The sequence below is a fragment of the Ostrinia nubilalis genome, chromosome 12 (genome assembly GCF_963855985.1).
Source record: "Ostrinia nubilalis chromosome 12, ilOstNubi1.1, whole genome shotgun sequence".
NCBI lineage: Eukaryota > Metazoa > Arthropoda > Insecta > Lepidoptera > Crambidae > Ostrinia > Ostrinia nubilalis.
Genome location: NC_087099.1, coordinates 8380225 through 8407112, shown reverse-complemented (window position 1 = coordinate 8407112; position 26888 = coordinate 8380225). Strand labels below are relative to the sequence as shown.

The following is a 26888-nucleotide window of genomic DNA, read 5'->3' as shown; positions in this document are numbered from 1 at the left end:
TTCAAAATACATGTCCAAACACATTAAAATAATCAATTACAATATAATAATAATAATAATAGCATAATCAAATCCATTAAATAAATTAATTAGTAATCACTAGCGTAACATAATGTCCATAACGTTATCTTTGTAAACTCGCCCAGAGAACATGCAAACAAGTCCAGACCATTAAAAGAAATTGCATTTAACGTGCGTATCGCTCGTGTGAGTGGGGCCCTGCTGAGCAGTGCCGTGCGCGCCCGCGGCTCCACCAGCAGCGGCGGCCGGCGCCGCCGCTCCACATACCTCTCCGGAACGCAAAGACTCACCCTCCCCAGTATCTCTGCATTCCAGACCTTGCCTCGCAGTAGCTTGAAGATGTAGAATACGAATGCAAAATCCCTCCTAACCCTCAATCCGTTGTACCCTACCATACCCATGACAAATAGACTTGGATACATTAATGGATAAAACGGATATATCCCATATAATTTCAAATATAAATATCTTAAAAATTTATTTTGTATGCGTTCCAACATGAGACTATATTTACTCTCACTTGGAGCCCAGATCATTGCATTACACTCTAGATGGCTTCTGACTAGTGCATTATAAAGTGCCATTATTGCCTTTATATTTGTAAAATTGTTAACCCTTCGCAGTATAAATCCCAAATTTTTGTACGCTTTTTTACAGATATTTACTATGTGGTTTTTAAACTTTAGCTCAGCTGTAAAACCTACTCCCAAATCCCTTACTTCTGTTACCCTCCTTAATGTTAATCCGTTTATATTATAATTGTATAACCTAGGGTTATGTTTCCTTGTATATGATATTGTAACACATTTGTCAGCATTAAATTGTAATTTGTTTTGTTCACTCCATAACACTACATTGTCTATATCTTTTTGCAATAACGCACAGTCCTCCTTGCTATTGATTGGGAGAAACAGTTTAAGGTCATCCGCAAACAACAGGAATTGCGCGTTCTCTACCACCTCCGGTAGGTCATTTATCGTTATTAAAAACTGAAGAGGCCCAAGGTTGCTGCCCTGACTCACCCCTGATAGGACGAAATATGGATCAGACCTGTAGCCGGCGTACTCTACATACTGTTGCCTATCTCTCAAGTAGCTACTAAAAAAATGCAATAAATGGGGCGTGAAGCCAAAGCCCGCTAGCTTTCTTAACAGGACATCATTATCCACCACGTCAAATGCTTTGCGGAAATCAAAATACGCGGCGTCCACCTGTCCTCCGCTATCTATTATTGGTACCAATTGAGCGGTATAATTATTTCGATAAGTCAATTAGTTTCCAAGATATTGAATTTTAAAGGTGCGGGCGGCGACCGGCCCGCCATTTTTACCGCGTGACGTCATATTAGAGTGACTGGCTCAAATTTGTATGGGTGGAATCTTGCAAGCTGAATTAAGACTCACTTCCGGACAACCGATTAAGCTGAAATTTCGCATACACATGTAATTTGGATGACCATGCAATATTATGATGACATGGAGCTGATCTGATGATGGAGCTGGAAGGTGGCCATAGGAACTCCATAATAAAACGACTTAACTCCATCGAGTTTGGGCTCGTTCGTTTCGTATTGACGAGTACTTTAATTCTATATAGTAATCAGGGTCTGATGATGGAGCTGGAAGGTACTTCGCAATAAAACGACACAATCGCATCAAGTTTGGGTTTGGTTCAATTTTAATTTCTGTGATGGGTCTGGGTGTTAATATGTATAATATGTATGTATTTACAAAAAAAAATGTATATAAGTATGTTTAATATGTTTATATCCGTTTTCTAGTGAGCGGACACTGAATGTACGTCACGCGGGGTCACGTGACCGTCGGCGGGGCTCGATATTTAAGCGAACTTTGAATGCCTATAAAATCATAACTACTTGGTATTTTTGAATGAAATAAAAACAAATGTATTTGTATATGTAAAAGCTTAACTGTAACAAAGGTTTCAAGTGATTTTGCATACCTAGTAACATTCTCAATTAGATGTTTAATTAAATAAATGGCTGTTGTTTGTTATATTAAATTTATATTTTGAATAGGTTAATATTTTTTCTATATCAACAATGGAACCTCTTTTGGCCTAGGTGCATCTCACCTGAAGGAAAGTGATGATCAGGCTGATGAAGGTAGCAACGAGCTCACACGGAATCCTCAACCACAGAGGAACTGGTTATCTTATCTCCAACTGCCGAAACACAACAATACTGTTAACATTAAGGGCAACAGACATAAGCAAGATTGTGGAAGCTACCAGGCGGACTTAGAACACGTGCTACCACCATCTACTATAATCGAAAAGAAAATGTTATCTTCACTGAGAATTAAACTCAGGATCGTGAGTCAAGACGTAGTCTTACCGGCTCTAGACCACAAAGTCGGTTAAATCTTCATCAAGGTGAATCTTCTAATTTATTTGTGACTACAGTATTTAGGTACCTAGTTGAATTGACAAGAAACCACAGGAGATAGGTACAATAATCCTTCTAGGTCTGTATTAACTACGGTTAAACCAAAAATAACAATGGATCACGAAGCTGAGCCAAAGTAAATATTGTTTCATTAACTAACATTTAGCCTGATGTGATCCTTCAAGATACATCTTGCCACTAAGCCGAATGGGTCATCTAGTGTGGATGGAAATCCAGACTATCGAATTTATAGATATTTCAGTGTTATTTTATTTTTAATCAAAGTTTAATAAAATTATTATACCTATCAAAGTTTATTCTTTGATTAAATGGCCAATGTACAACATGTATGTATACCTACACATTATTTGTACGAGTATCTATGTCTAAGTATTGTGTGGTGGTGTATGAATAATTTAAGTAATTATTATTATTTGCATGAAGCTAATGTACCTACTATTGGTTCTCCTTTTTGGGTGACATTTGCACGACTGTTACTTTCAACCGTGCAATCAATAAGGCTGGGTTGCACCATCTTACTTTAAATTTGACAAACGTCAAAAATCTGTCTTACTCCATACAAAATACATCGGTTATCGTTATAGTTACGGTCAAAGTTAGGTGGTGCAACTCAGCCTTAGTGTTTATAGATCGATAAACTGTCAAGTACTTAAAACTATCGTTAGCCAGACAGCTCTAACTATTCTAAAAGATAAGGAATACGTGATATATCAATATTCAGTAATACCTTAAGATCTGAAACAAGAATTAATAGTTTAAGCTGTCTCGGATACTAAAATCCATTGACAAAGTTTGTGACTTAATTAATCCTCTCAACGAATATTGTCCTAAACTGTTTTATTTTATTTTTAACAACATATTCCTATTATACCCATTAGATCTAAATTATCTTATTGCCTTTCGATAGCATTATCCCCCACTTAATACATTTACGACATCGCGGGCCCACCAAAACATTTGTCGAGTGCTAACAACAAGCCTGTCATAAGATTTAAGTGTGCAATAACACATAGCTAACGACTCCTCTTTTCTGTAATCTGTGAAATAAACGTGACAAAAGACGATGTTGCCATCTCGAGATAAACGTCTGAGAGCCCACTTTCTTCATCCCACGCATTATTATGTTCGAGGACGTCAAATATTATGGAACATGTATTAGATAAGTAGTTATTTGTTAGCGCCAAGTTATTTTTATACAGATGTAGGTAAACAGATCACGTGCCTGCTAAGCGTCTATATATTATTTTTTAGGATAATCTTTGAAAGTAGAGTCTCTCGGTTTTTTCGGAGAATTTGATGCGTAGTAACAGGAATCTGATCTAAGTACACTTTGTTAAGATCCAGCTAAAACGATCGTAACTTAACTATTATCGACTGTCTCATTAAAGATGCCCAACCTGGAGTAGGCTTGCTTTAAATCTAGATAATCTTCCAACTTCCAAGGCAAAACATATCTTTATGCCCTAAGACTAGTATTATATTATCTGTGCCCTAAGTATTATGTATACCTGCTTATATTAGGTCTTGGAGAAACCTGAGATTCATTAGATATACCCCAGAGTAAAGTATCACTGTTTCCACGATTTGTTTTCTGCGGGATAAAGAGAAAAGTTAATTAAGTATTCTATCATCGTCATCTTTCAGTTATTGATATAGTACCTAACTACAATGCTGAACGTAAGCCTCAAAGCCTTCTATCGTTCATACCTACAACTATTACGAGGTGTTTATCCAATTGAAAGCCAATCTCAAGGTAAGAATTAAATTATGTATCTGGAGGTGTCTAATACAAACATCTAATTATTTGTAGTGGTGTATTGACATGAAAACAAGCGGTTGGACGCCTCAAACGCGGGGCGTGCCTCCTAAATATTTGAATAATTTAACTCTATTACAGAGCTAAGAAAACAACTGGGAATGCGGCGGCAATTTAAAGCGAATTAAGGTAAAGGTAAACTCGTATACGAGTATCTTGACGATGTTATTGTTATTGCTACTGTTCTATTCATTCGTCTGTAACAATTTTGATTCTTTGCAAGAATGAAGCCACCAGTTTCCATTCGGATTGAATAAGAGCAACTAAACTTTTTTGTCAGAGCGGTGATGCATTCGCGCGTGTTTGGATTTAAAAAAATAAACTTTTTTTATTGGCGTGTCAAATTGACTTGACAGATCGCTTTTGCGCGGGAAACTAGGCGGCATGGTTTTAGTTTTCGTTGTAGAACATAAACAAAAGGTAGCTTAGACTCAAACAAGTGGGATTTACAAATTAAGCAGTGTTTAACAGTCTCTTTCGTCTTTTTAGCACTAATAGGGTACGAGGCCAAAACAGTATTAAGTCTGCAAAATGTTTTCTTATAGTTAGAAAACAAGTAAGATCACTATTAAATCTAAAGATGTGGGTTCTGGGAATTTGTTAAAAGAATTAAACCAGAAAATTCATTATTTTCAGGTTTTTCATAAACATCTTACTTACTAAAATGTCTATGTACTTGGTATAAATTAATTGTTTTAATTAATGTACCACATTCTGCAAATAATAATTTTCATTTTTAATTTTTTTTTGTATATCAACAGTAGAGAAAATCCTTTGATCTTTAAATTGAACCCTAAATATTTCTTGAGTAATTAATATAATTTATTAAGTTGATAAGAACTCTTATCAAACCTTACTACGAATATCAAAGCTCATTTTTAAACTTATTATAAGAATCTACACTATAATATCCGAATTTGCTTTCTATTGTTAAACTGTTTACACCTCCGCGTAATTGTTAGTTAGAAAACTGATAAGCAATATTTAAGTCGAGGAGCGTGATGACACGAAACACCCAGCCAAATACCCATTAAGTTAAAATTTCCTCAGTGGTTAAGTTGTGTGGCACTTAGTTCTATTTTAGTACTAAAATTCACTTAAGAAAGGCTTGAAGAACTCGAAAATATGGACGAACTCTTGGCATACAAAAGTCTAGCTCCCCATGTGTGGATATTAAGAGCATCAGGAATTTTCAGACTAAATCAAGAGTCGCCCAAGCATCATATATTTTTTCACACGATCTATTTGCGATGGCTCATTGGGTTCTTCTCAGTGTACACCATTCAGCAAATTCTGAAAATTTACTATGTATTGTATAACTTGCTCTACTAATTTAGTTAAATTGTTATCTTATAAATAATAAAGTTAATGTACCTATGCTCGTGCCTATATTATGATTGATTGTTTTCACAATTTTTTCTCAATACAAATTATTATTGAGTCTAAAGAGACTTTGTTGATTAAGTTTCATTTTGCAGCTCGAGTACCTATTTAGATATTTCGTTTGCGCTTGTTTTGTTCAATATCATTTCGTATAATTTATGAAAAGAAAAGCTTAAACGATTATCTAGCAAACAATCTGAAATACTTGCATAGATAGAGTTTTATGTAGCAAATTTCTTAGAAGCTTTACTTTAAAACTATGCTCTTGGAAAACATTTCAGAGTCGCGATGATGTGAACAAAGTGATGGAGACCATGTTTTTATTTCTCACCAACACGGACTGCATTTACAAGGCTGTTGTTTTTCAAAGTAAGCCCGAGCGGATCGAGGAACTTCTGAACACTTTGAAAGGTTTGTTCATTGAGATTAACTAGGTTTTTAATAAGCTTTTCCCGCGGCTTTGCTCGTAAGGAGTTTTCGCGGAACATGATCGCAAAATCTAAAACCACGCTCTTATTCTGAGAAAATTCGGCATAAAAATTATACCTTGATAAATAATAAGTAAGGTAAATTCTTAGTTCTTCTTATGGTTCTGTCACAAAAGAGTGTCAACAGGACCGTTTTCTAAGCTTTAGTTGTCCATCCATCTTTCTTTCTGTCAAGCGAGTTATACAACGTTGGAGGTATCTCCAAACCATAATATCATATCATATGTAAGGATAATATTTTGTACAAACAATATTGTGCAAAACTGTTTAAAAATGCTGTCTAAATTCATACCAAATGAGCTGAACTTTTTATATTCAGCAAACTTTTTCGGGAACGTGGTTGCGGGTGGCAACAGTTCGCAAAAAGGTTGACTGAATTTGAGATATAACTTATATTTATTAAGTCCAATTTACATTGCAGGGCCAATTTTCAACAAAGGACTGCCAGAGCACCGGCCTCTTCTAGTGGATACGATCCGCCATGCTATGCTCTATTTCCGAATATTCAACCACATGTCGCTCTTCACTTGTTTTCTTTGGGTAGTCCATCCTACTTTGATGCACATTCAGGGAAAACCTATACAGAGCACGGTGTGGCTACCGTTCGATGCCAATCAAGATCCACAGTAAGAGATTTAAAAAATGTCTTTATTTATTGATTCATTGTTTTTATCTTTGAAACAAGACTATGTTTTATAAAAGGTAACATAGGTAACTACAATGTTTTCATTACACTCCGGGAAACATCTTTTCTCGCCTGAAAAGAATCAGTTGATAAGTAAAAGGGATCTCTAAAAGTTGTTATTGGGTTAAAAAATACAGAGATATTAGCTGTTAATATTAGTTGAAGTGAGTTTTTAAAATAGTACTTATCCGTTACTTTTCATCATTGCACAATCAGCGATAATAATCAAGGCCCTACCTACAACCTTTCTCAAAAAATACTACAAAATTATCTAGCGTTTATGACGTGTGTCATGTTTATCATCTGCAAAAAGACATGAATATCAATTTCATTTATTGCTTTCTATCCAGATATTACATTGCCATCGTCTACGTTTGGATCCAGACATCCTGGCTGGCGCACGCTAATACAGCGATGGATGTCTTCATCACTTTCCTTCTAGAACAATGTAGGACGCAAGTTTCTATTCTCAGGTGGGCAAACGTAAACAAACGTGAAAAATGGCTGGCTATTACGATAGCGACTTGGCTTCCGCGTGCAGCCGTAAAAATATGAGCACGTAACATGTAATTATAATATTATTTTCACTCGGGAATAAACTGATTTGATGTTAATCAAGGAAAATCGTGGTAACTAAAAAGTTTCAGCACAAAATCAGTTTTTTCAAAACGACTCTACCAATAGAAAGTTGTAATTTTCAACTATTGGTAAGAGACAAGATTCAGTCATTTCAACAGCTACTCGTATAAAATTATTTGTTCCAAGTAGGTATATGACGAATTTTTGGAAATTTTAACATTTTGATAAAGGATTGGGGGGGGGAAAGAACCTGAAAAAAAAAACATGAAAATAGTAATAGAGTAACAGTTAATTTTTTGATCGTTATGATTGTAACTGATTTTCATATTTCTTTACCCTATCAATAAAATTAAGGACCTATTTTATTATATGACTAAAAATCCATCACCTATTCTAACTACTTACTTACTATATAGTAGGTACATAATGGGTAAATTTTCAGAATCGATTTGGAAAACGTGGTACAAAAAAGCAAAGAAGAAATGGCCGACACCTCATCCTCTTACTCCGAAATTCTAGAGAAGCGTTTCCGCAAAATGATAATACATCACAAAGAAATCGTGAAGTAAGTCTGTTTCTTGTTTTTTATCAGATGTAATTCGATTATGTTAATGGGACTCGAATACTCGATAAATTTCCAGCTCGGCTGACAAAATTCAAGATATATTTGGAGGGGCTGTGTTTTATCAATTCATCATAGGCGGGTGGATTTTGTGCTGCTCAGCTTATAGGATGGTCAGCGTAAGTATAATAATTCAATCAAGCGTATTACTTATCTCGCCATACTTCTGGGATGATTCGATTTAACACGGAATATTATTTAATAGTAAGGCCTCGAAGGCAGGTAAGCACCTATTTAATACCTACGCAGTCCCGTATTTTAGGATCAACATAATGGACAACACGCATAAGTTGTAATATTAAGTTAAATTATGACTTAATTTAAAGTTTAGATCACACACATTACACTAGTTTTTATTTCACCTCAATCCATCCAGTATTACCGAAGATAGAGCCTCGAGAAGTTTACGGACATTTTAAAATTTTCAAAAATTTCCAATATTCGCGCGTGACGTCACAACATGATTTTGCAGCCCCCGCACGTTAACCCATTTACGACTTTTTGTCTTTTTCCAACTAAAATAAAATTTTACCTATCTGACAACTGTTGTTAGTTGTCATCGTTCAATCACATTTCAAACTAGGCGCTAAAAAGTAACCATTATTATGCCACCTATTGCCAATTTTGTGCACTATGAAGCCATTTTTACATTTATGCACTTAAATATAAATTTTCTGGAAAAATAACCAAGTTTGTGTCTTTGTGGTCAATAACGAGTAAATAGTCCAGTTATATTTTGTGACCTCGTTTATAGCAGCGCGCGCGCCCGCCTTATTGAAAAAAATCCGCCTTAAAAAAGGTTTTTGACAACTACTTTTTTCATTTTATAATTTTTGGGACATAGACAAGCTAAGAAGCTTTGATAAATGTGATAAATTTCATGTAATGTAAGTTAAATAGATTTAGAGTTGTGAAACAGTCAAATTAATGTACCTGCTAAATTGCGAGTTCTTTTTTCTTTGATCATGGCAGGACACGCTGCCGGGTGTTTCTACATTACATAATTGTATCCTACTAATATTATAAATGCGAAAGTTTGGATGTCTGGAAGTTTAAAATAAAGTAAAGTAATGTTTATTTCTCACCAACATAACAGATAATATTATGCTAACAAACAATAAGGAAAAACAAAAAGTAAGAATGTTGGTGGGTTGATACCTGAACTAGGAAGATTCCTGTGTCTCAGGTTTGTTACTCTTTCACGCAAAAAGTACTCAACGGATTTTGTTGAAACTGTACAATATTATTGTTTGTAACCCAGATTAACATATAGGCTATAATTTATGCCGATCTGTGACACTAAATTTCACGCGGGTGAATCCGCAGGCAAAAGCTAGTCGTGAAATAAATAGGAAAGTTTAAGGTTCTGAAACGTGGTCGCTTACTATGGGCCTCATAAGAAGGCTCAAGGTCACCCAAAGGGTAATGGAGCGGGCTATGATCGGGGTTTCCCTGCGTGATCGAATCAGAAATGAGGAGATCCGCAGGAGAACCAAAGTGACCGACATAGCACGCAGAATTGCTAAAATCAAGTGGCAGTGGGCGGGACACATAGCTCGTAGAGACGTTGGCCATTGGGGCAGAAAATTTCTTGTGTGGCGACCACGGGCTGGAAGACGTAGCGTGGGCAGGCCTCCTACTAGGTGGACCGACGATCTAGTAAAGGTCGCGGGAATAACCTGAATGCGGGCAGCGCAGGACTGTTCATTATGAAAAACCTATGGAAAACCCAAAGGCCTCTCGCCTTTGTCCAGCAGTGAACGTCATTTGGCTGTAACGACGAAATAGGAAAGAATGTAACTATCAAAAATCTTCTCTAAGGCAGGATTTTTCCAATTTCGCAACGAGCGCGGCAATCACACTTAACTAACAGACTAACAGAGAGCATAGCGAAATCTATTTTAATCACCAATTTTCAAAACTTCCGGGAGTTTTGAAAATTGGTGATTAAAATAGATAGACTTTCCAGGTAACCACGTTAATTTGTACCAAACGACTGGACTATAATTAAATTGATATAAAAATTTGGGTACATCTTCTCAAAAACAAAAGAACTGGTGCTAAAAGGGTTAAGTGACGTTTTGACATTTGTAGAGGGCCTTGTAGAAGGGGAGGCTATGGTGCTGAATGTGGATTAACTCGAGTGTCATAATAACTTATTAGACTGCTAAGCTTGATGATAAAAAGAAAAATATTTTATTCAATGTACATAGTGTGGTCATAAGTTCTGTCATATGATAATAACTTTTGAATTTTGAATGAAGGTTTCAAAAACATTTTTTACTGAATTAGAATTAAAAAGAAAAAATGTGCGATAGTTCGAATTTTATTGTATGTGTAGTGGACGCATAAAGAAGTCCGAACTGCAGTTGTCACGTTGCATTGCTACGCGCCAAAGCAGATTTTCGTTGTGCTGAAAAAATTTAGTTTATCTTTTCATTAAATGATAGGTATAGATAGGTGTACCAGAATCTCATGGCAAACAAAAATATTTGAAAAGTGTGTCTTTCATATGGCAAATGTCTATGGCTTTATTGTCACCTGTCAAAGTAAATCAAGTGAACTGTCAGTCGCTGCAGAAATTTTGTAATCTCTTCATGCCTATTTGTTATTTTTGTGAAAAAGTCGAAAAAGCTCAAGCAAGTCATATTGTTTTCAATGTGTATTGTAAAATAAGGCATAATTCAAAGTCAATCTTTGATTTTAAAGCGCGTCGTTGAGTTGACAGTAAGTTGAAGTGAAATTGGATACATTTAGTTTATTACCTAACTGCGTCAGAAGGAGGGTTTTTTAAAATATTATTCTTATAATAGCTGCTTTATCGGGGGTTTCAGGTGTACCTCACAAATTGGTGCAGAGGAATGGTGAAAATGTTATGACCATGTAAATAAAATTGAAAAAGATTTCATCAAGTAAGATGTATGATAGAATAATTGAAATGGTGGAAGAGCAATTTATAATAAATAACTCTATTATCTTGATCATCTATTGAAGAAAAGTGGAATCCTTGGAATCGTTTTCTAGTTCTGAATGAAGTGATTAGTTATAAGTATGATACATAATAAAATTAGTTACATAAAGTAATATACGATTTACTTATTTTTCAAGACATTTTCCTATTATTATTTCTGACGGGATTGCTACCATGTACCTTAGTTTTGAGTTTCCAATATTTCGGCACTGTTGCAAGCGCCATGGTCACGGAGTAACTGAAGAAATTAAAACCAGACATCGTTCAGATGTGCGTTCAAAAGACCTGAGATTTAAAAAAATCCTACGTTTTGTTTAAACAGTAAGCGAAAAAAAAGTTACTTGAAAATGGAATACAAAATGATAAGGTATGGTAAATGATAAGTCTTTATCAATGAAGAAGCAGAAGTTCAATTCCATGTGTCCTCCATCTAGGCTAGTTTCCATCGTCACTCAAAGTTTGGCTGCGGTCTCAAATTTGGGCTTAATTGAGGTATTTTTTGGGTGAGAGGCATAAGAACTAATGCCGTTTTATATCAAAAATTCATACTTAGAGGTAATCAACCAGGTACAAAGTATTTCCTTGTATGTTAGTCTGCCACTCTTTAGTAAGTCCCGAAATCCCCGCTTCGGCTCCCCTACTAACCATTCTAACCATTGTACACAGATAATATCTTACATGCAGCTTTTCATGTTACTACGTCACATTTTCAAAATCCGCGCGGAAAATCGCTCCTAGCGGAAGAGCGCACTTTGAGCTTGAATATTTCAGTCATTTTTAAAGATATCAAAAAAGTAAAAATACAGTATTCATTCTAATTTTTTGTAGTTTTTTTTGGCATCTTCAACAAAAACTGTGCGCCATGTCCAATCCTAGCTTGACGCATGAGCGATAGGAACAGGTTTCAGTCTTGAAAAATTTAAAAAGAGAAAAGTTGGGGAGTCCCCTAACTCCATTTCCGCTCTGCTGATAATTGAATACTGTGTACTTTTTTTTTTTTTTTTTTTTTTATGTGATAGGAGGCAAACGAGCAGACGGATCACCTGATGGTAAGCAATTGCCGTCGCCCATGTACACCCGCAACATCAGTGAACTCACAAGTGCGCTGCCAACCTTTTAAATCCCATTCCCCCCCAATTGGGCCTCCGGTATCCTCACTCACTCGGCGAAACACAGCGCAAGCGCTGCTTCACGCCGGTTTTTTTTGTACTTACTTAATACTGATTTTAACTTTAAATTTCAGACTAATCCAGCGTCAGTGGAGTTTGTGTCCATGGTTATGTACATTATCTGTATTCTCATGCAGATATTCCTGTATTGCTTTTTTGGAAACGAGTTATTTTATGAGGTAAGAGAACTTAATTGCCTTGGGTATCTATAAGTATAACTATACTTCATAGTTTGAGAAAAAGAAATTGGTAATAGGTAGAGGTGATAATGATGGTAGGGTAATTGCGCCGGTTTTCCGTCCAGCTCCTGTTTTCGTCCATTTGACCGACTTGCCACACACAAATACGGAAAATTAGAATACAAACCTAACTTTCCGTGCAAGTTTGGACTTGTTACGATCTATAATATGTAAGTAACAGTTCTGCCTGCATGAAAATGTAATTTGACAAGTAATAACTCCAAAAAAATCTACGGAAGTTGCTGCTGCACACAGGTGAATGGAAAACGTCGTCAAGTTAGAAAAAAACGTGCCGGTAGGGAACTTTCATGGTATGTTTAATTACTGTTTTAGCTATTTTACGTAATGTTTTTGGCACATATGTCTAATTATTAGCATAATAAACACTATTTTAAGGGTTCATTAAAGTTTTTGTACAGAAATCTTAGATAATTAAGTGGAATAATACTAGCATAACAATTTTGCAAGATTTTGGTTTTCGTCCACGTGGACGGAAACCCTGACACCTAGTTAATATTTTTAATAATCATTTTACTTCAACGGACCTACAAAATACAATGTTTTTTTCTTCCAATATGATCTTTATTGCTATTACATTAAACATTTTACTTTACGTCCACTTTTTAACAGTGATAAACCCATAAAAACCGTTAAAAAGATGTGGACGAAAACAAAAAACAGCTTTAAACGTTGTTGTGTTTTCGTCCATGACGTCATGAGCAAGCACTGGGGTGGACGAAAACCAAAATTAGCTATTCCTGTAGATTAGTTTTCGTCCATTTGTCCTTCGACCTATTGAAATATTTTCCTAAATTTAGGTAAGAAGCTTATTTAAATCTTTTTGATATCATTTTTGAAAACTAACAAAATTACCTTTCAAATGATATACCACAATCCATAGTTACTGTATTGTAGAATTGGTTTTAAGTTAATAATTCAACTGCACCCTTTTTTCTACACAGTGGTCGAAAACTAGCGAACACTAGGACGAAAACTGATTTTTTTGGACGAAAACTAGTGAAATCGCCTCTTTTGCATAAAATATTTTTTATAAAAAAACCCGTGGTATTTACTTATTTTCATATAATATTAACGTAAAGTAGACTATATAAGGACTAAAATAACATATGATACATATGAGTAAGGGTATTTTAAGATATTCATTTCGCATCACAAATTTGGCAACTCCGATAATTGGACGAAAACTAGCGCACTTACCCTACCTACCTCTATGCTCGGTGGCGAAAGTTAACGTGAGGGCGTGTTGGGTCCCGCTTTGTAGGGCGGGACGTCCGCGGAAGGCGCCTTGGTCGTTTCTAGTAGGTACTAGGTACCTACCCAAGGCGCCGACCACAATGCGGCAGAGGAAATACCCCAGGTTTTTAGTAGGTTGGTAGGTATGGATAGGCCTTTTACCTGGGTAAAAAAAAAGGTTAACGGCCATGACTCAAACATTTCATAGTACCTAAACTTAGGTAAAAAAAGTAAAAAATCGCAAACATTTCAGAGCATCAAACTCACGGAATCAGCTTACGATGTAGACTGGCTAGAGATTCCCATGAAGCTTCGACTACACCTGCTTATCTTCATGGAGAGGATCAAGCGGCCTATATGCCCTACCGCAGGTTCTATTATACCTCTCTCCAACAGTACCTTTGTTTCGGTATGATTCGTTAAATTCAAATCTTATTTTATATTATGGTCTGACACATACTTAAATAACCATTTGCCTTTTTTTGCAGATTGTTCGCAGTTCCTACTCTTTCTATGCGTTTTTGAAAAACTCCGATCATTAATTTGTTAGGCTATAAGCTTTTCATGTAGTATTTAAAGTTTCTTAGAATAGGTATCACATAGTACCTAAATAAAAGTTATGCTACAGTAAAGCAATCATAAATGAACTGTATACCTACCAAGTTACTTTATCTATACTTATTATTTTATCCACTGTACTAAATAATGTAGTTAATTGTCTAGTAACTTAGTAAAATACAAGTAAGCTACATAACTAGGTATAGACTAAGAGCTGGTGAACGCTAAAAGCTGCTGCAGTTATACTAAAAAACCTGTCTGGCAAAGAGTCGAAACTATCAAAAAGATGACCCAAACTTCATGATTCACCAACATGCTATCCTACTTATATTGGGAGCATAGGCTGACAAACTTTCAGCTTTTATAAAATGACGTAGGTCTGGCGTTCACTAGCTCTTGGTCTAGTAGTTATGCCTTTAGACTTAGATTAATAAAGAAATTTAAATTATTGAAGCTTTAATTATAAACAGACTGTAAACTTTTTGTTGGCAAATAAAATACTTTTACTTTTTTTTATTTTCATAGAAATTCAATATAAGCACAAAATGTTGGGAATTACTGAATGGTTTAAGTTTACCATTATGATCTTTTGCTGCTCCAAATAAATTATTTGCAACATTATTTAATTTTTTAAATAAAAAAATATACCAATAACGTTATTAACTATAAGTTACATAACGTTATTAATTAATAAATATACGAACGCGTCCACAGCTGACACTGACACATGTCATTTTGTATAGAGATGTGCTAGTTGATTTTTATGGCTATGTAATATTTATTTAGTATTTTAATACTAGGTGCACCTGTTTCTAATATTTTCAAGTACTTTGAATGTTTGGTTCTCATAGCATGGTCATTTTAAGTTAATTAATAAAAGTGTACTTCACATTTTAAGTGTTATAAATAAAATAAAGTTATTGACTGTATTACTAAATTCACTTAATTAATTTGGTATTTTAGAGACGAATTTTAAAGCACAGTTTTTATTTTTAGGGCAAAACCATAAGAATTGGGCAAACTTTTATTAGAAAAAAAGACCAAGAGAGAAATAAAAGGCGAGATAGGTACTCTGATGTTAGATTATGATTATGACGTTAGATTTAGTCGCTGGCTAGTCACACCGCCTGCCATTTTTTCAGTCAGAGACTATGAACCAGGCAGCCGTGACCCGTAGTCTCCATCCATAGCCCAGTAACCAGTCCCTCCATCCTTCATTCATAACCCTAGTCCATTCTCCAATAACTGCAATAGCTCCTGTGAACAGGCTGGTGATGGTCTCTGGCTACATCCCATGATATAGTCAGAGACCAGATCCAGCATGTGCACCACTTTCACTTTTGTCGATTATTTTGCGCTTTGACCTGGTAGTGGCAGAATTAGAGATGAAACGGATAGTGGTTTGGCCGGATACCGGATATCCGGCCAGCTGCTAGGCCGGATAGCCGGATATCCGGCGGCCGGATAGTTGGCCCATTGTCTCGTTTTATGTCGTGAAGAGTTTAGCGCCGGACAGGTGCTTCGAACGCGATCAGTGGGTCTAGAAGACTAAACGAGTCACACTTTTCAAAAATTGAATCCGTCTGAATAAAATGTCAGATTTTTCCACTTGTCTAGGGGGCAGATCAATTCGGGCGATTTCGGTAGCCATCGTGAGTGTGTGGTTGAATAGGGAAAATTAAATTAGCTTACTTGCTGCGTTATGTGACTGAACTGCATTATTTCATCAGACCATCAGTGAAAAAAAGATCGCCTATATTAATTGGCTATATTTACCTGACTGCACCAGAAGGAGGGTTATGTTTTTCGACATTAACAGATATTTATTTATTTAGTATTCGTCATTATAGTGAATAGTCCAGAAAAAGAAATTAGATTTTGAAAGGCCTTAATATGGCTTTTTTTGTAACTTTTTGGACTTTAAATAAAAGCCGTCATTATTTTAAGCCTTTTATTGATATTATTTACATCAAAGATTAATGTATTTCATTTTATTAAAAGAAATTGTCGTAGTTTTTTTAATATCCGGTATCCGGCCGGATAGTAAATTTAGGCCGGATATCCAACCTACCGGATAGTTACCGGATATCCATTTCATCTCTAGGCAGAATTGTTGCCACCATATTTTGAACCTTATTGAGAAAACATAAGGTTTAAAACTAATAAAAAATATTTTTCTCTATACCAGTTAAAGGCGTACCAATGCCGTTTTAACAAACGGCCTCTACGTGTTGGATCTGTATTAGGGATATTCGATATACATCGATGTATTGAAAACATCGATGTTTACAATGCGATACATCGAATGGATCTGATGTTTTGAAAAGCAATTGAAATACTCGATGTATCGATGTTTTTAAGTTTTCAGTGTTAAAACATCGAATCGATGATAACCAATTAAAATTTCATAAAACTCAAGTCTGACCACTAAAATTTTACTTATACGGACAACCCAACTTGAATTTTAAAAATGTTGGCAACACTGCGTACGAGTGCAGTGAGTAGTGTCTCTAGTGACAATAAAAAAAAAAACTTATGTCAATGTCGCGTGATGTCGCGTCACGCGTGTCGGTTGGCGAGTTTGTTTGTGTCAATCAACAAAGAAATAGGCTGAAAGGCAAACGTTTAAATAAACTGTTGTTTTTGCAAAGTCTTCCAAAAGAACACTGGAAATACTTACCCCCTTACTAATAAAAAGTTACACAGTTGTTGATCACTGTTTTAAAATGACATTTCCATACTAAACGTCACTTTAAAACACTGATCACCGAGCGTGTAAGTTTTATTAGTAAGGGGGTTAGGATATAACAAACTTATAAAAATAAAACCGGATGTTTTTTTTTGTTCTTATAGTGAAGATTTTTCTCATGTATGGCTTTTACTGTTTTTAGGTTTCCGTAGCCAAATGGCAAAAAACGGAACCCTTATAGATTCGTCATGTCTGTCTGTCTGTCTGTCTGTCTGTCCGTCCGTCCGTCCGTCCGTCTGTCCGCCTGTATGTCACTTTTTTTTCCGAAACTATAAGAGCTATACTGTTGAAACTTGGTAAGTAGATGTATTATGTGAACCGCATTAAGATTTTGATGCAAAAATAAAAAAATAATAATAAATATTGGGGGCTCCCCATAGTCCCCATACTTAGAACTGAAACTCAAAAATTTTTTTTTCGTCAAACACATACGTGTGGGGTATCTATGGATAGGTATTCAAAAATGATATCGAGGTTTCTAAAATACTTTTTTTCTAAACCGAATAGTTTGCGTGACAGACGCTTCCAAAGTGGAAAAAAGTTGCCCCCCCCCCCCCCTCTAACTTCTAAAATAAGAAAATAAAAAATATATGATGTACATTACTATAAAAACTACCAACGAAAATTGTTTTGAACGAGATCTAGTAAGTAGTTTTTTTTTTAATACCTCGTAAATCCTAAACCGCTTATTACCGCGTAATCTTTCATACTAATAACTTAAATAAAAAATAATAATTTTAATTTCATAAATCAATGGTACGGAACCCTCGGTGCGCGAGTCCGACTCGCACTTGGCCGGTTTTTTTAATAAGACAATGCTTAAATTAGTGGATTATAAAAAATCTTAAAAAAGTACTCGATTTATACAAAACATCGATGTTTTCTTCCAATACATCGAAAGAAATCGATGTACAGTTTCAATAATATCGAATCGAAAAAAACATCGATGTTTTTTCAAAGTGGACACCCCTAATCTGTATCCCCACGCAAGCCTTCTATAGAACCGGGCCGGGCCCAGTGGCGGCGTAGCATGGCTAAAAAAATCTTTCTATTCTGCATTCATATTTAGGGGTGTCCACTTTGAAAAAACATCGATGTTTTTTTCGATTCGATATATTGAAACTGTTTCAGTTTCAGTTCTAAGTATGGGGACTATGGGGAGCCCCCAATATTTATTATTTTTTTTTTATTTTTGCATCAAAATCTTAATGCGGTTCACATAATACATCTACTTACCAAGTTTCAACAGTATAGCTCTTATAGTTTCGGAAAAAAAAGTGACATACGGGCGGACAGACGGACGGACGGACGGACGGACAGACAGACAGACAGACAGACAGACATGACGAATCTATAAGGGTTCCGTTTTTTGCCATTTGGCTACGGAAACCTAAAAACAGTAAAAGCCATACATGAGAAAAATCTTCACTATAAGAACAAAAAAAAACATCCGGTTTTATTTTTATAAGTTTGTTATATCCTAACCCCCTTACTAATAAAACTTACACGCTCGGTGATCAGTGTTTTAAAGTGACGTTTAGTATGGAAATGTCATTTTAAAACAGTGATCAACAACTGTGTAACTTTTTATTAGTAAGGGGGTAAGTATTTCCAGTGTTCTTTTGGAAGACTTTGCAAAAACAACAGTTTATTTAAACGTTTGCCTTTCAGCCTATTTCTTTGTTGATTGACACAAACAAACTCGCCAACCGACACGCGTGACGCGACATCACGCGACATTGACATAAGTTTTTTTTTTATTGTCACTAGAGACACTACTCACTGCACTCGTACGCAGTGTTGCCAACATTTTTAAAATTCAAGTTGGGTTGTCCGTATAAGTAAAATTTTAGTGGTCAGACTTGAGTTTTATGAAATTTTAATTGGTTATCATCGATTCGATGTTTTAACACTGAAAACTTAAAAACATCGATACATCGAGTATTTCAATTGCTTTTCAAAACATCGGATCCATTCGATGTATCGCATTGTAAACATCGATGTTTTCAATACATCGATGTATATCGAATATCCCTATTCATATTTTTACAATGTCTATACTTTGTAACCTTTTCTGACTTTGCTTCCGCTTCATCTTAAAAAATAATAGAGTAACATATTTTTTAAACAAAATCACAGTTTGTCCTCTGCTCAGGTCAAAACTAGTATACGTGCTCTGTAACTAGTATCGTGTCAAGAGCTGCTCTAGTATTTGGGCACCGCCGCGTCACAACAGATTACAGACAGCAAAATTAAATGACATTGACAGATAATTTCCTAAAAAAAGAAGTTCGTCGTTTCTGGTTTTATCGTATTTCATTTCCTCCAAGATTCTATCGTGTTTACTGAATCGTGTTGTGAAAAGTGTAATTATCCTCTTGTGATTTATAAAAACTGAATAGGTACAATGTTTCGCTACTTTGCTGCTCTGATATTAGTGACGTTTTATTCGAAGAGTTCGGGTGCACCTGCAAATGGAACCGATCTTTCTACTTTGCTAAGCAAGCTTGCAAGCACCTGTGAGAACCAATTTATTTCCACACAAATCACCAGTAAACTAAAGGAATGCCATGTAAATGTTCCTCCGTATGACGAGAAAAAAATTCAATGTATGTTGTTCTATGACATAAACAAACAACTATGTACTGCAGTGGGAGCATCAAAACTGGCTCTCACCGAAGATTTTTCCCCTAAAATAAAGAAGGAACAAGACGTCTCCAAACTCTGTATTGGTGCCAAAGATTGGCAATTCACTGATTTGGGGGAGGTGTACAAAAAATATGTCAATCTTGTGTTCACTAATCCAATAATGTGTGCTAGAGTGTGCAGTGTTGACAACAATGACTTCATGAATGTGGAATCTAATTTCTATTGCAAGTACTTTAAATGGGGTGCGGAGACATTAAAGTTACAGGTAATCGCTGCTCCTACTCAGTCTGGTTCTGCTGCTGCAGAACTTCTGCCTACTGGAACAGATGTAATTAAAAAGCCTGAAGTAGTACCTGAGGTTCCTCATGCACAAAGCGGCCCAGATGTTTCTGCTAAAGATTCAGCTGTTCCTAAACCCAAACCGGAAAACTCAGCGGATATTGATGTCAAACCAGAAGGTGTTATTGATGTGAAACCAGAAGCTGTTATTGATGTCAAACCAGATACTGCTGACAGTGCTGTGACTTCAAAAAAAGCAAATCCTGAAGCCACTGCTAATGCGGAAACAAATCCAGAATTGCCTATTGCGGAACATCCCTTGAATAACATAGTCCCAGCTCCTACTGCCAACCCTGAAAAACCAGCAGCTAGCCATATCCATAATACTGCTGGTGATGCTAACAGTGCAGCATCAGTGGATGGCACCCAAAATAACCCAATAGGCCACCTGGGAACCGAACCTGGAAACAAGCCAGAACGCACCAGTGTATCTAAAGTTGATACTGCTGCCGTTCCTAAGAAACAGGAAGGTGAAGTGGCTCCCAACGGCTCGCTTAACAGTCAACTCGGTAAACCAAATGCAAATGAGGCAGACCCTGATGACTACCAAAATGAATTAGGTAAGAACTTAATTATCATATTTATCTCTTTACTTGATTAAATGACTGCTTATTAGTGCTTATCAAGTTTTATGAATACGTAAAATAGTAAGTTTCTGTAGTTCTAGTTAAGAAAGTCAAGTTGTGCAATATTTTGAAATTGCTGTACATTGTGCAACAAAAGTTATGAGTCAAGTAACATTTGTATTTAAGTGTAGTACAAGATTTCTTTAATATACCATTATGATAATTAAAGTTTGTTAGGAATCTATTTTTTTAATGAGATATTAAGTAAAAGTCAAATTACAATAATATGCGCAGTAAGAAAATAACATAACATGAATATATCATGAGCTGGCTGTATGAATGTAACAAAAATATTCAAATATAGTTTCTTCTTCTTTAGTGCCAAGACCTATAATGTTGCACAAACAATTTAGTAAGCAGTGTAAATAAGAATGTGCTCACAGATTCAAGGTAAACCAATATTTGACTTTTAAATCTATTGCATGTTATTTTCTGTTCAGATTCAGAAGAAGTTAGAAATGGAATATCAGATAATCAAGGTGGTGACGATGGTGATGATCAATCTTTAGGAGAGGCGGACCTAAAGCCAGACCCAAAAGCTAACAAGAATATGGATTCATCCATCTCACAGTTTAATGTGAATGATATGTCTCAAAAAGGTTAGTACTGTTTTACTTATTCATTTTTTAATTAACTTAAAAAAAAGGAAGAGGTTCTCAATTGGCAGTGCCTACCACCTATCATTACCCAGGTGGGCATGATTTATGGTGGGGTGATGATTTATGGTGCGTTTATTATGAAAATGAATCTCATCATCATTCACATCATCTTAGGTACAAAATTGTTAGAGGTTAGTAAGTTCCACTATGATCTACTCAGTAGATTCTACTGTATGAGTTCTCATAAATTGATACAATATTCAGTATTAAAATATGAATTGTCATAAAAATGCTCATTAATCTTTATAAGGACCAGTTTCGATATGAATGTTACAACTGTAATGAATAAGCACATAAATTGTTATTGCATTGTTGGCCAACTGTATAAACAGTTCTAAGGTTATCTGATTCTTATTGCGATTATCATGTAGTTTGAAAGTAATACCTAGGATTTTACTAGGATTTTACTTTTATTCTAAATTCGACATGAGAAATAGGCGACCGTCGCGCTAAGTAAATATTTGAAATAATGGTAGGTAGACTGCTCTAATGTATTTACTTTTTTCTCTTGCTCTCATGACCGAAAATAGGTAGTTGGAACTGGGGCCGATAGTACTTTTACCTAATTACATATTTTGATTTCCAGAATATTACCCTAGTGATGCGTTCCCAGAGGATGATGACCATTTCTTCTCATTCTTCTTGACTGCCATCATCATGGTAGTGCTGCTCTACATTCTCTACCACAACAAGAGCAAAGTAAGCAAAGTGGTGAGTATCTTTACCACTTTTTAATATTTTTTTTCTATGTAAACAAGTTTTTAATTGACCGTAATATAAGATTTTCAATAGTTTATTAAGGTAGCAGGAAGGCGCTGGATGCTACCAATCGGGCTATGTGAAAATAATTTTGGGTGACCGTTTTACTTATGTTCTTCTTTTTATTTTATTTATGGCCAGTTCTGGGATATTACGGCCCACAGAGAGACCTCCCCACTATGCCCTGCCTGATCTATGTTCAGCAGTGGACATCCTGTGGCTGAAATGATGATGATGATGATTGAGTTGGCGAAAAGTGGCGTCATAGGTTCCATGCGAAATCTTTGGGACAAAGGAAGTATGTCAGCTTCCTTTATTGTGTTCGATACAACCTATTATGTATTGGAAACAGATTATTGAAGTACATCAGGTACTTGTTAACACAACTGTTCTTTTCATTACGAATTGTAAACACGACAATTAATAGTCTAAGCACAATTACAACAGCATTATCGTTATGGTTCTCATAAAATATTCAAGGTCACATAATATGATTGGTTGCACGTTAAATATTTGTGCGTGAAAATTATGCATACAACGAGTTTGAGGATATAATCATTGCAAAAACTTTTGATATGTATCATGTCGTTTTCTTAGAATTCTTGTTTACTCGCTATTCTAGACTCGGTCTAGGCAGCTATGCTCTCATTCCTGCGAGCTATATTTAAATTTTTCTCTTGAAGCGTCTGAAAAAAAGACAGATCTGTTGCCAGAGTTTAGGCGAGCGAAACATTTTAATGATAACATGTCGAATTAAACAAACTGATTGTAAGCTTGGTTGCTATCATTAATTGATCATTAATGCCTTAATTATTTATTCCTGTAACTGTTATTGTAATTTTGATGGAGTTAGAATCTCCGCAATTTAACGCTTCATCAAATTTGCTGATCTGCTGATTTTGTTGATCTACTTACACATTTTTTTGTATGGAAAAACATACAATACCGCTAGCGCTAAAGTGGGGTGCTCATACGTTTTGCTGTCTTTTTATATTTCGAAATACCGGTACCGCCAAACACGCGTTTCTCTAACTGTAGTACGTAACCAGACAAACTGGATACGTTTGATAATAGGCAGGTTTACACGTTTATGATTTTGAAAAAAACATCCCTAAAGTACCTAACTTTCCTGGAAATGGCTGTTGACCTCTTTGCTCTTAGAAACTGCCTTGAAATAAAAAAGAGCACTGTAGGGATTTACGGCAAGTTAAAGGTCACTTGGGTAGGTTCGCCAGTGTCAGTATGCAAGACTACACAATGCAATCTATATCGACGATACACAATGTTCAGTGCTATGAGACCATCTCTATGCTGTTATTTCTACCCAAATTTTCGATTACGAACTCGCACAGTTAGCGCTTGGATATGGCTTCGCGCATATCGCTCCCAGCCAAACTAAAAGCACTCACCTCTATCTCCACACTGAAATTTGGGGATTATGGTAATCTATATAAATAAAAATGAATTGATGTTCGTTAGTCTGATTAAAACTCGAGAACGGCTGGGCCGATTGAGCTGATTTTGGTTTTAAAATGTTTGTCGTAGTCCAGGGTAGGTCTAAACGGTGAGCAAATACGCGCGCGATATTGTTTTTCTGTGACAGACAAAATTCCACGCGGGCGAAGCCGCGGGCGGAAAGCTAGTATGCAATAAAAAAATTGAATTTAAATTATTCATTATTTTCGTTTCAGATCATGGGTCTAATAGTGGAGGGCAGACAGCCTGGTCGCCGCCGCAACAGCCGTGGTCACGCGTACAAACGCCTGGACACCTTAGAGCAAGCTATGAGCGCTAACAGTGCCACCCCTCCCAGCAAAATCATCTACTGAACTGGTAGTAGGCAAACATCGAACGACGTACCTCTAGTCGGAGATTAAAACTAACGTGTCTCATCAAGTTGTAAAGAACAAATTATTTAATTAATACTGCAAAATAAAATAGCCCGTCCGCATTCCACGCAGAGTTGTAGAGAGGAGAACCGACTTAAAACACCTACACCTCGGGTACTCTTGTCGTATAAACCTCTACAAAATAGTTGTATAATCATCTTTATCAGCCTTCTCAGTATTCACATGTATAATGACTGAGCTGTCACAATTTGGGTGAATATTTTTTTGAGGTTACGATCTTGGACCCAGACAAAAGTTTTTGTATTAAAACACCAGAATCCACCAGAAAATGAGAAATCTGGAATAATTATTGTAAATTCTTAAAAGATGCATAAATTGAAAACATTTTCATAGCATTGTGGATAATAACATAATGTAAACGTCAGATCTGGTGACAGTAAAGCTGTAAAAGTCTGCCTTTCACCCAACTGATACATGGGGTTGGTAGCTATATTTGCATGAAATGCAATTAATAAAATAGAAATAGGATTATTTATAAGATTAACATTTTTACTCTTCAAAATTTTCTGGTCTTTTAGACATTCTTTGATAGCTCAATATTTTTAATTGAATTGGAAATATGGATCGAATTTCTTTTTCCTAAAATTCTTATGATTATTTCTGGTCCTTTAAACCCACGATGACGATTTTTTATCATAAATTATTTGTGGTATATGCCACTACATTTCTAATTGTTCATTATCTTGTCACATTCTATTATTTTTATCTTTATCTTTGGCTTTTTGTTTAAGTTATAAACTCTTACTAGGGGTACTATACCTGCTTGCGATATTGAGTATGCTGTACTTAAAACGAGTTAATTTTACTATTCATTCATGACTTTTCTAACTTATTGCGTATAACGTCTTGGAAAAATCATGAAATCAGGATTTATAGCATACAACAAAAATTATTTCTAATTTATTAGTAAAGCCTAATATTTCAATAGCGCAAGTCAGGCGTGGATTCTATATGAGTTCAGGAAGTGGTGTAGTATAATAATATGTAGAAATTGTATTATATGCCCATTGCCCATGTTCATATGAAAAATGTCTTATGATCTTAGGAAGTCGTAAACGTTATGAAAAAGAGACTTTCTCTGCCTTTTAAATTTATATGACTTCACTATAAATCTCAAAAGGTTCTCATGTTATGTTTCTTATTTCGAAGTGCACTGGATGTCAATTTGTTTCTAAAACAGTGCTCGTAAACCGGTTTTTAATGTGCAATTTTATTAACATTTTTTTTTAATATAAAGCTTGTAATAAATGACGGTGATTGTGAAAAAAAAAAAACATTTATTCCGATAATGTAAATTTTGGTATTTTAGGAAATACAGGGTGACTGGAACTGAACCCGCCATAGCTAATACGCGTATAGAGGAGGTCATTTGCTAATTATTGAACCTTACTTTCTATGACTAAAGTTTTATAGTTTAGGAGATATGACAATTTTTATACTTGTTTCAGATTTTCCCGAAATTTGACCTAAAAACTGCTTAAATTTTTTTTCTCGCATGATTTTAACCGATTTTTTTATTTGATACTAATATCGAATAAACCTTAAGTCAAATAAAATAAATTTCAGATCTAGATAATGATTCAAAAACTAGTTACGAGCCGCCAAAGTTCAACAAAAGTACAAACCACGATAAAAAATTCAAATTCGATTTCGATTTAAGAAAAAACTAATGGTGATAATGGATTGCCAATGATCTTAAAAATATCTCTACCTTCTCTTCTTTCCAATGACATATCACACGTAGTAATTAGATATTGAAATTTATTAAAAATTCAAAGTTTATGGAAGAAAATGGAGTAATTTACGAAAATTATCCATACAAAGTTTCTTCAAACAACTCATATTTTCTGCTATACTCCTTTTCATAACTATTTTCGTGTTTTTTTTTTAAAATGAATTTAAAAATAATAATCACATTATAAAGAAAAAAAAATTCAAAAAATTCAAAATCAACTTTGTATGGATAATTTTTGTATTATTACTCCATTTTCTTCCATAAACTTTGATTTTTTGATAAATTTCAATATCCAATTACAACGTGTGATATATCATTGGAAAGAAGAGAAGCTGGAGATATTTTTAAGATTATTGGCAATCCATTATCACCATTAATTTTTGTTTCAATCGAATTTGAAGTACAATTTTTTATCGTGGTTTGTACTTTTGTTGAACTTTGGCGGCTCGTAACTAGCTATTCAATCATTATCTGGATCAGAAATTTATTTTATTTGAATAAATACATATTCGATATTAATATCAAATAAAAAAAACCGTTGAAATCACGCGAGAAAAAAAATTGAAGCAGTTTTTAGGTCAAATTTCGGAAAAATCTGAAAAAAGTATAAAAATTGACATATCTCCTAAACTATAAAACTTTAGCCATAGAAAGTAAGGTTCAATAATTAGCAAATGACCTCCTCTATACGCCTATTAGCTATGGCGGGTTCAGTTCCAGTCACCCTGTATAATGTAGCTGGTTTCGTGCTCAGTATTAAAGCAATGGCGCATTTCAGTGTAGTCGTACTGATTCTGGTTTCTATTGTAATTATAGGACGCGCGACAAAAGTTGAGGCGAATACATACTCACACCGATGTAATGTTTGAATACAGAACACAGATCAATCAGAATACGCTAGACGTCAGCGCGACAGGCATAAACAGATACAAATCTTTACTTGTGTTGATAGCCTCAACTCTTGTTGAGCGATGTTATACCCTTGTTGAGAGTTGTTTACTCTGTGGTGAGATAACCACCATCTTCTATTTCTCTATGTAATGTCAGATGAACGACATCTTATCTGCCAGTAAGAAAATGGAAACCGGGAAATTATGTAGGTATTAATGGAGTATGTATAAAGGAAATGTTTATGATATAGTAGCTTTATGAATAGCCAGTGCATAGAGCCAGCACATCAGGTAAAATTTTATTGAAAAATCGCACTTATTATAACTGAATTTGAATTTATTCTTGGTCGTCGTTCCAT

At 35.2% G+C, this 26888-nt stretch overlaps 2 protein-coding genes across 3 annotated transcripts; both read left to right on the top strand.

The window, feature by feature from the left end:
• The first annotated feature begins 5390 nt into the window (after positions 1-5390).
• Positions 5391-14229, top strand: LOC135076527 (odorant receptor Or1-like). The gene is made up of 9 exons (XM_063970977.1): positions 5391-5573; positions 5930-6059; positions 6558-6762; positions 7172-7294; positions 7843-7965; positions 8042-8141; positions 12237-12341; positions 13909-14064; positions 14144-14229. The coding sequence occupies exons 1-9, from the start codon at positions 5391-5393 to the stop codon at positions 14195-14197; spliced, it is 1179 nt and encodes a 392-aa protein (XP_063827047.1). The 3' UTR covers positions 14198-14229.
• Positions 14230-19198: 4969 nt separating this feature from the next.
• Positions 19199-24906, top strand: LOC135076892 (trans-Golgi network integral membrane protein TGN38-like). 2 transcript variants are annotated; one of them, XM_063971405.1, is made up of 4 exons: positions 19199-20510; positions 21017-21175; positions 21822-21934; positions 23686-24906. In XM_063971405.1, exons 1-4 carry the CDS (start codon positions 19370-19372, stop codon positions 23821-23823), a joined length of 1551 nt encoding a protein of 516 aa, XP_063827475.1. In that variant the 5' UTR covers positions 19199-19369; the 3' UTR covers positions 23824-24906. The 2 variants fall into 2 exon arrangements, with proteins under 2 accessions (XP_063827475.1, XP_063827474.1); XM_063971404.1 differs by having other exon boundaries at positions 21822-21946.
• Positions 24907-26888: the final 1982 nt, after the last annotated feature.

Coding starts and splice junctions, on each gene's coding strand:
- LOC135076527 (XM_063970977.1), top strand. CDS start 5,391: ATGGACGAACTCTTGGCATACAAAAGTCTAGCTCCCCATGTGTGGATA. Junction 8,142..12,236: donor CAGCTTATAGGATGGTCAGC/GTAAGTATAATA, acceptor TTTAAATTTCAG/ACTAATCCAGCGTCAGTGGA. Junction 14,065..14,143: donor CCAACAGTACCTTTGTTTCG/GTATGATTCGTT, acceptor CTTTTTTTGCAG/ATTGTTCGCAGTTCCTACTC.
- LOC135076892 (XM_063971404.1), top strand. CDS start 19,370: ATGTTTCGCTACTTTGCTGCTCTGATATTAGTGACGTTTTATTCGAAG. Junction 20,511..21,016: donor TGACTACCAAAATGAATTAG/GTAAGAACTTAA, acceptor TTTTCTGTTCAG/ATTCAGAAGAAGTTAGAAAT. Junction 21,176..21,821: donor GAATGATATGTCTCAAAAAG/GTTAGTACTGTT, acceptor TTTGATTTCCAG/AATATTACCCTAGTGATGCG.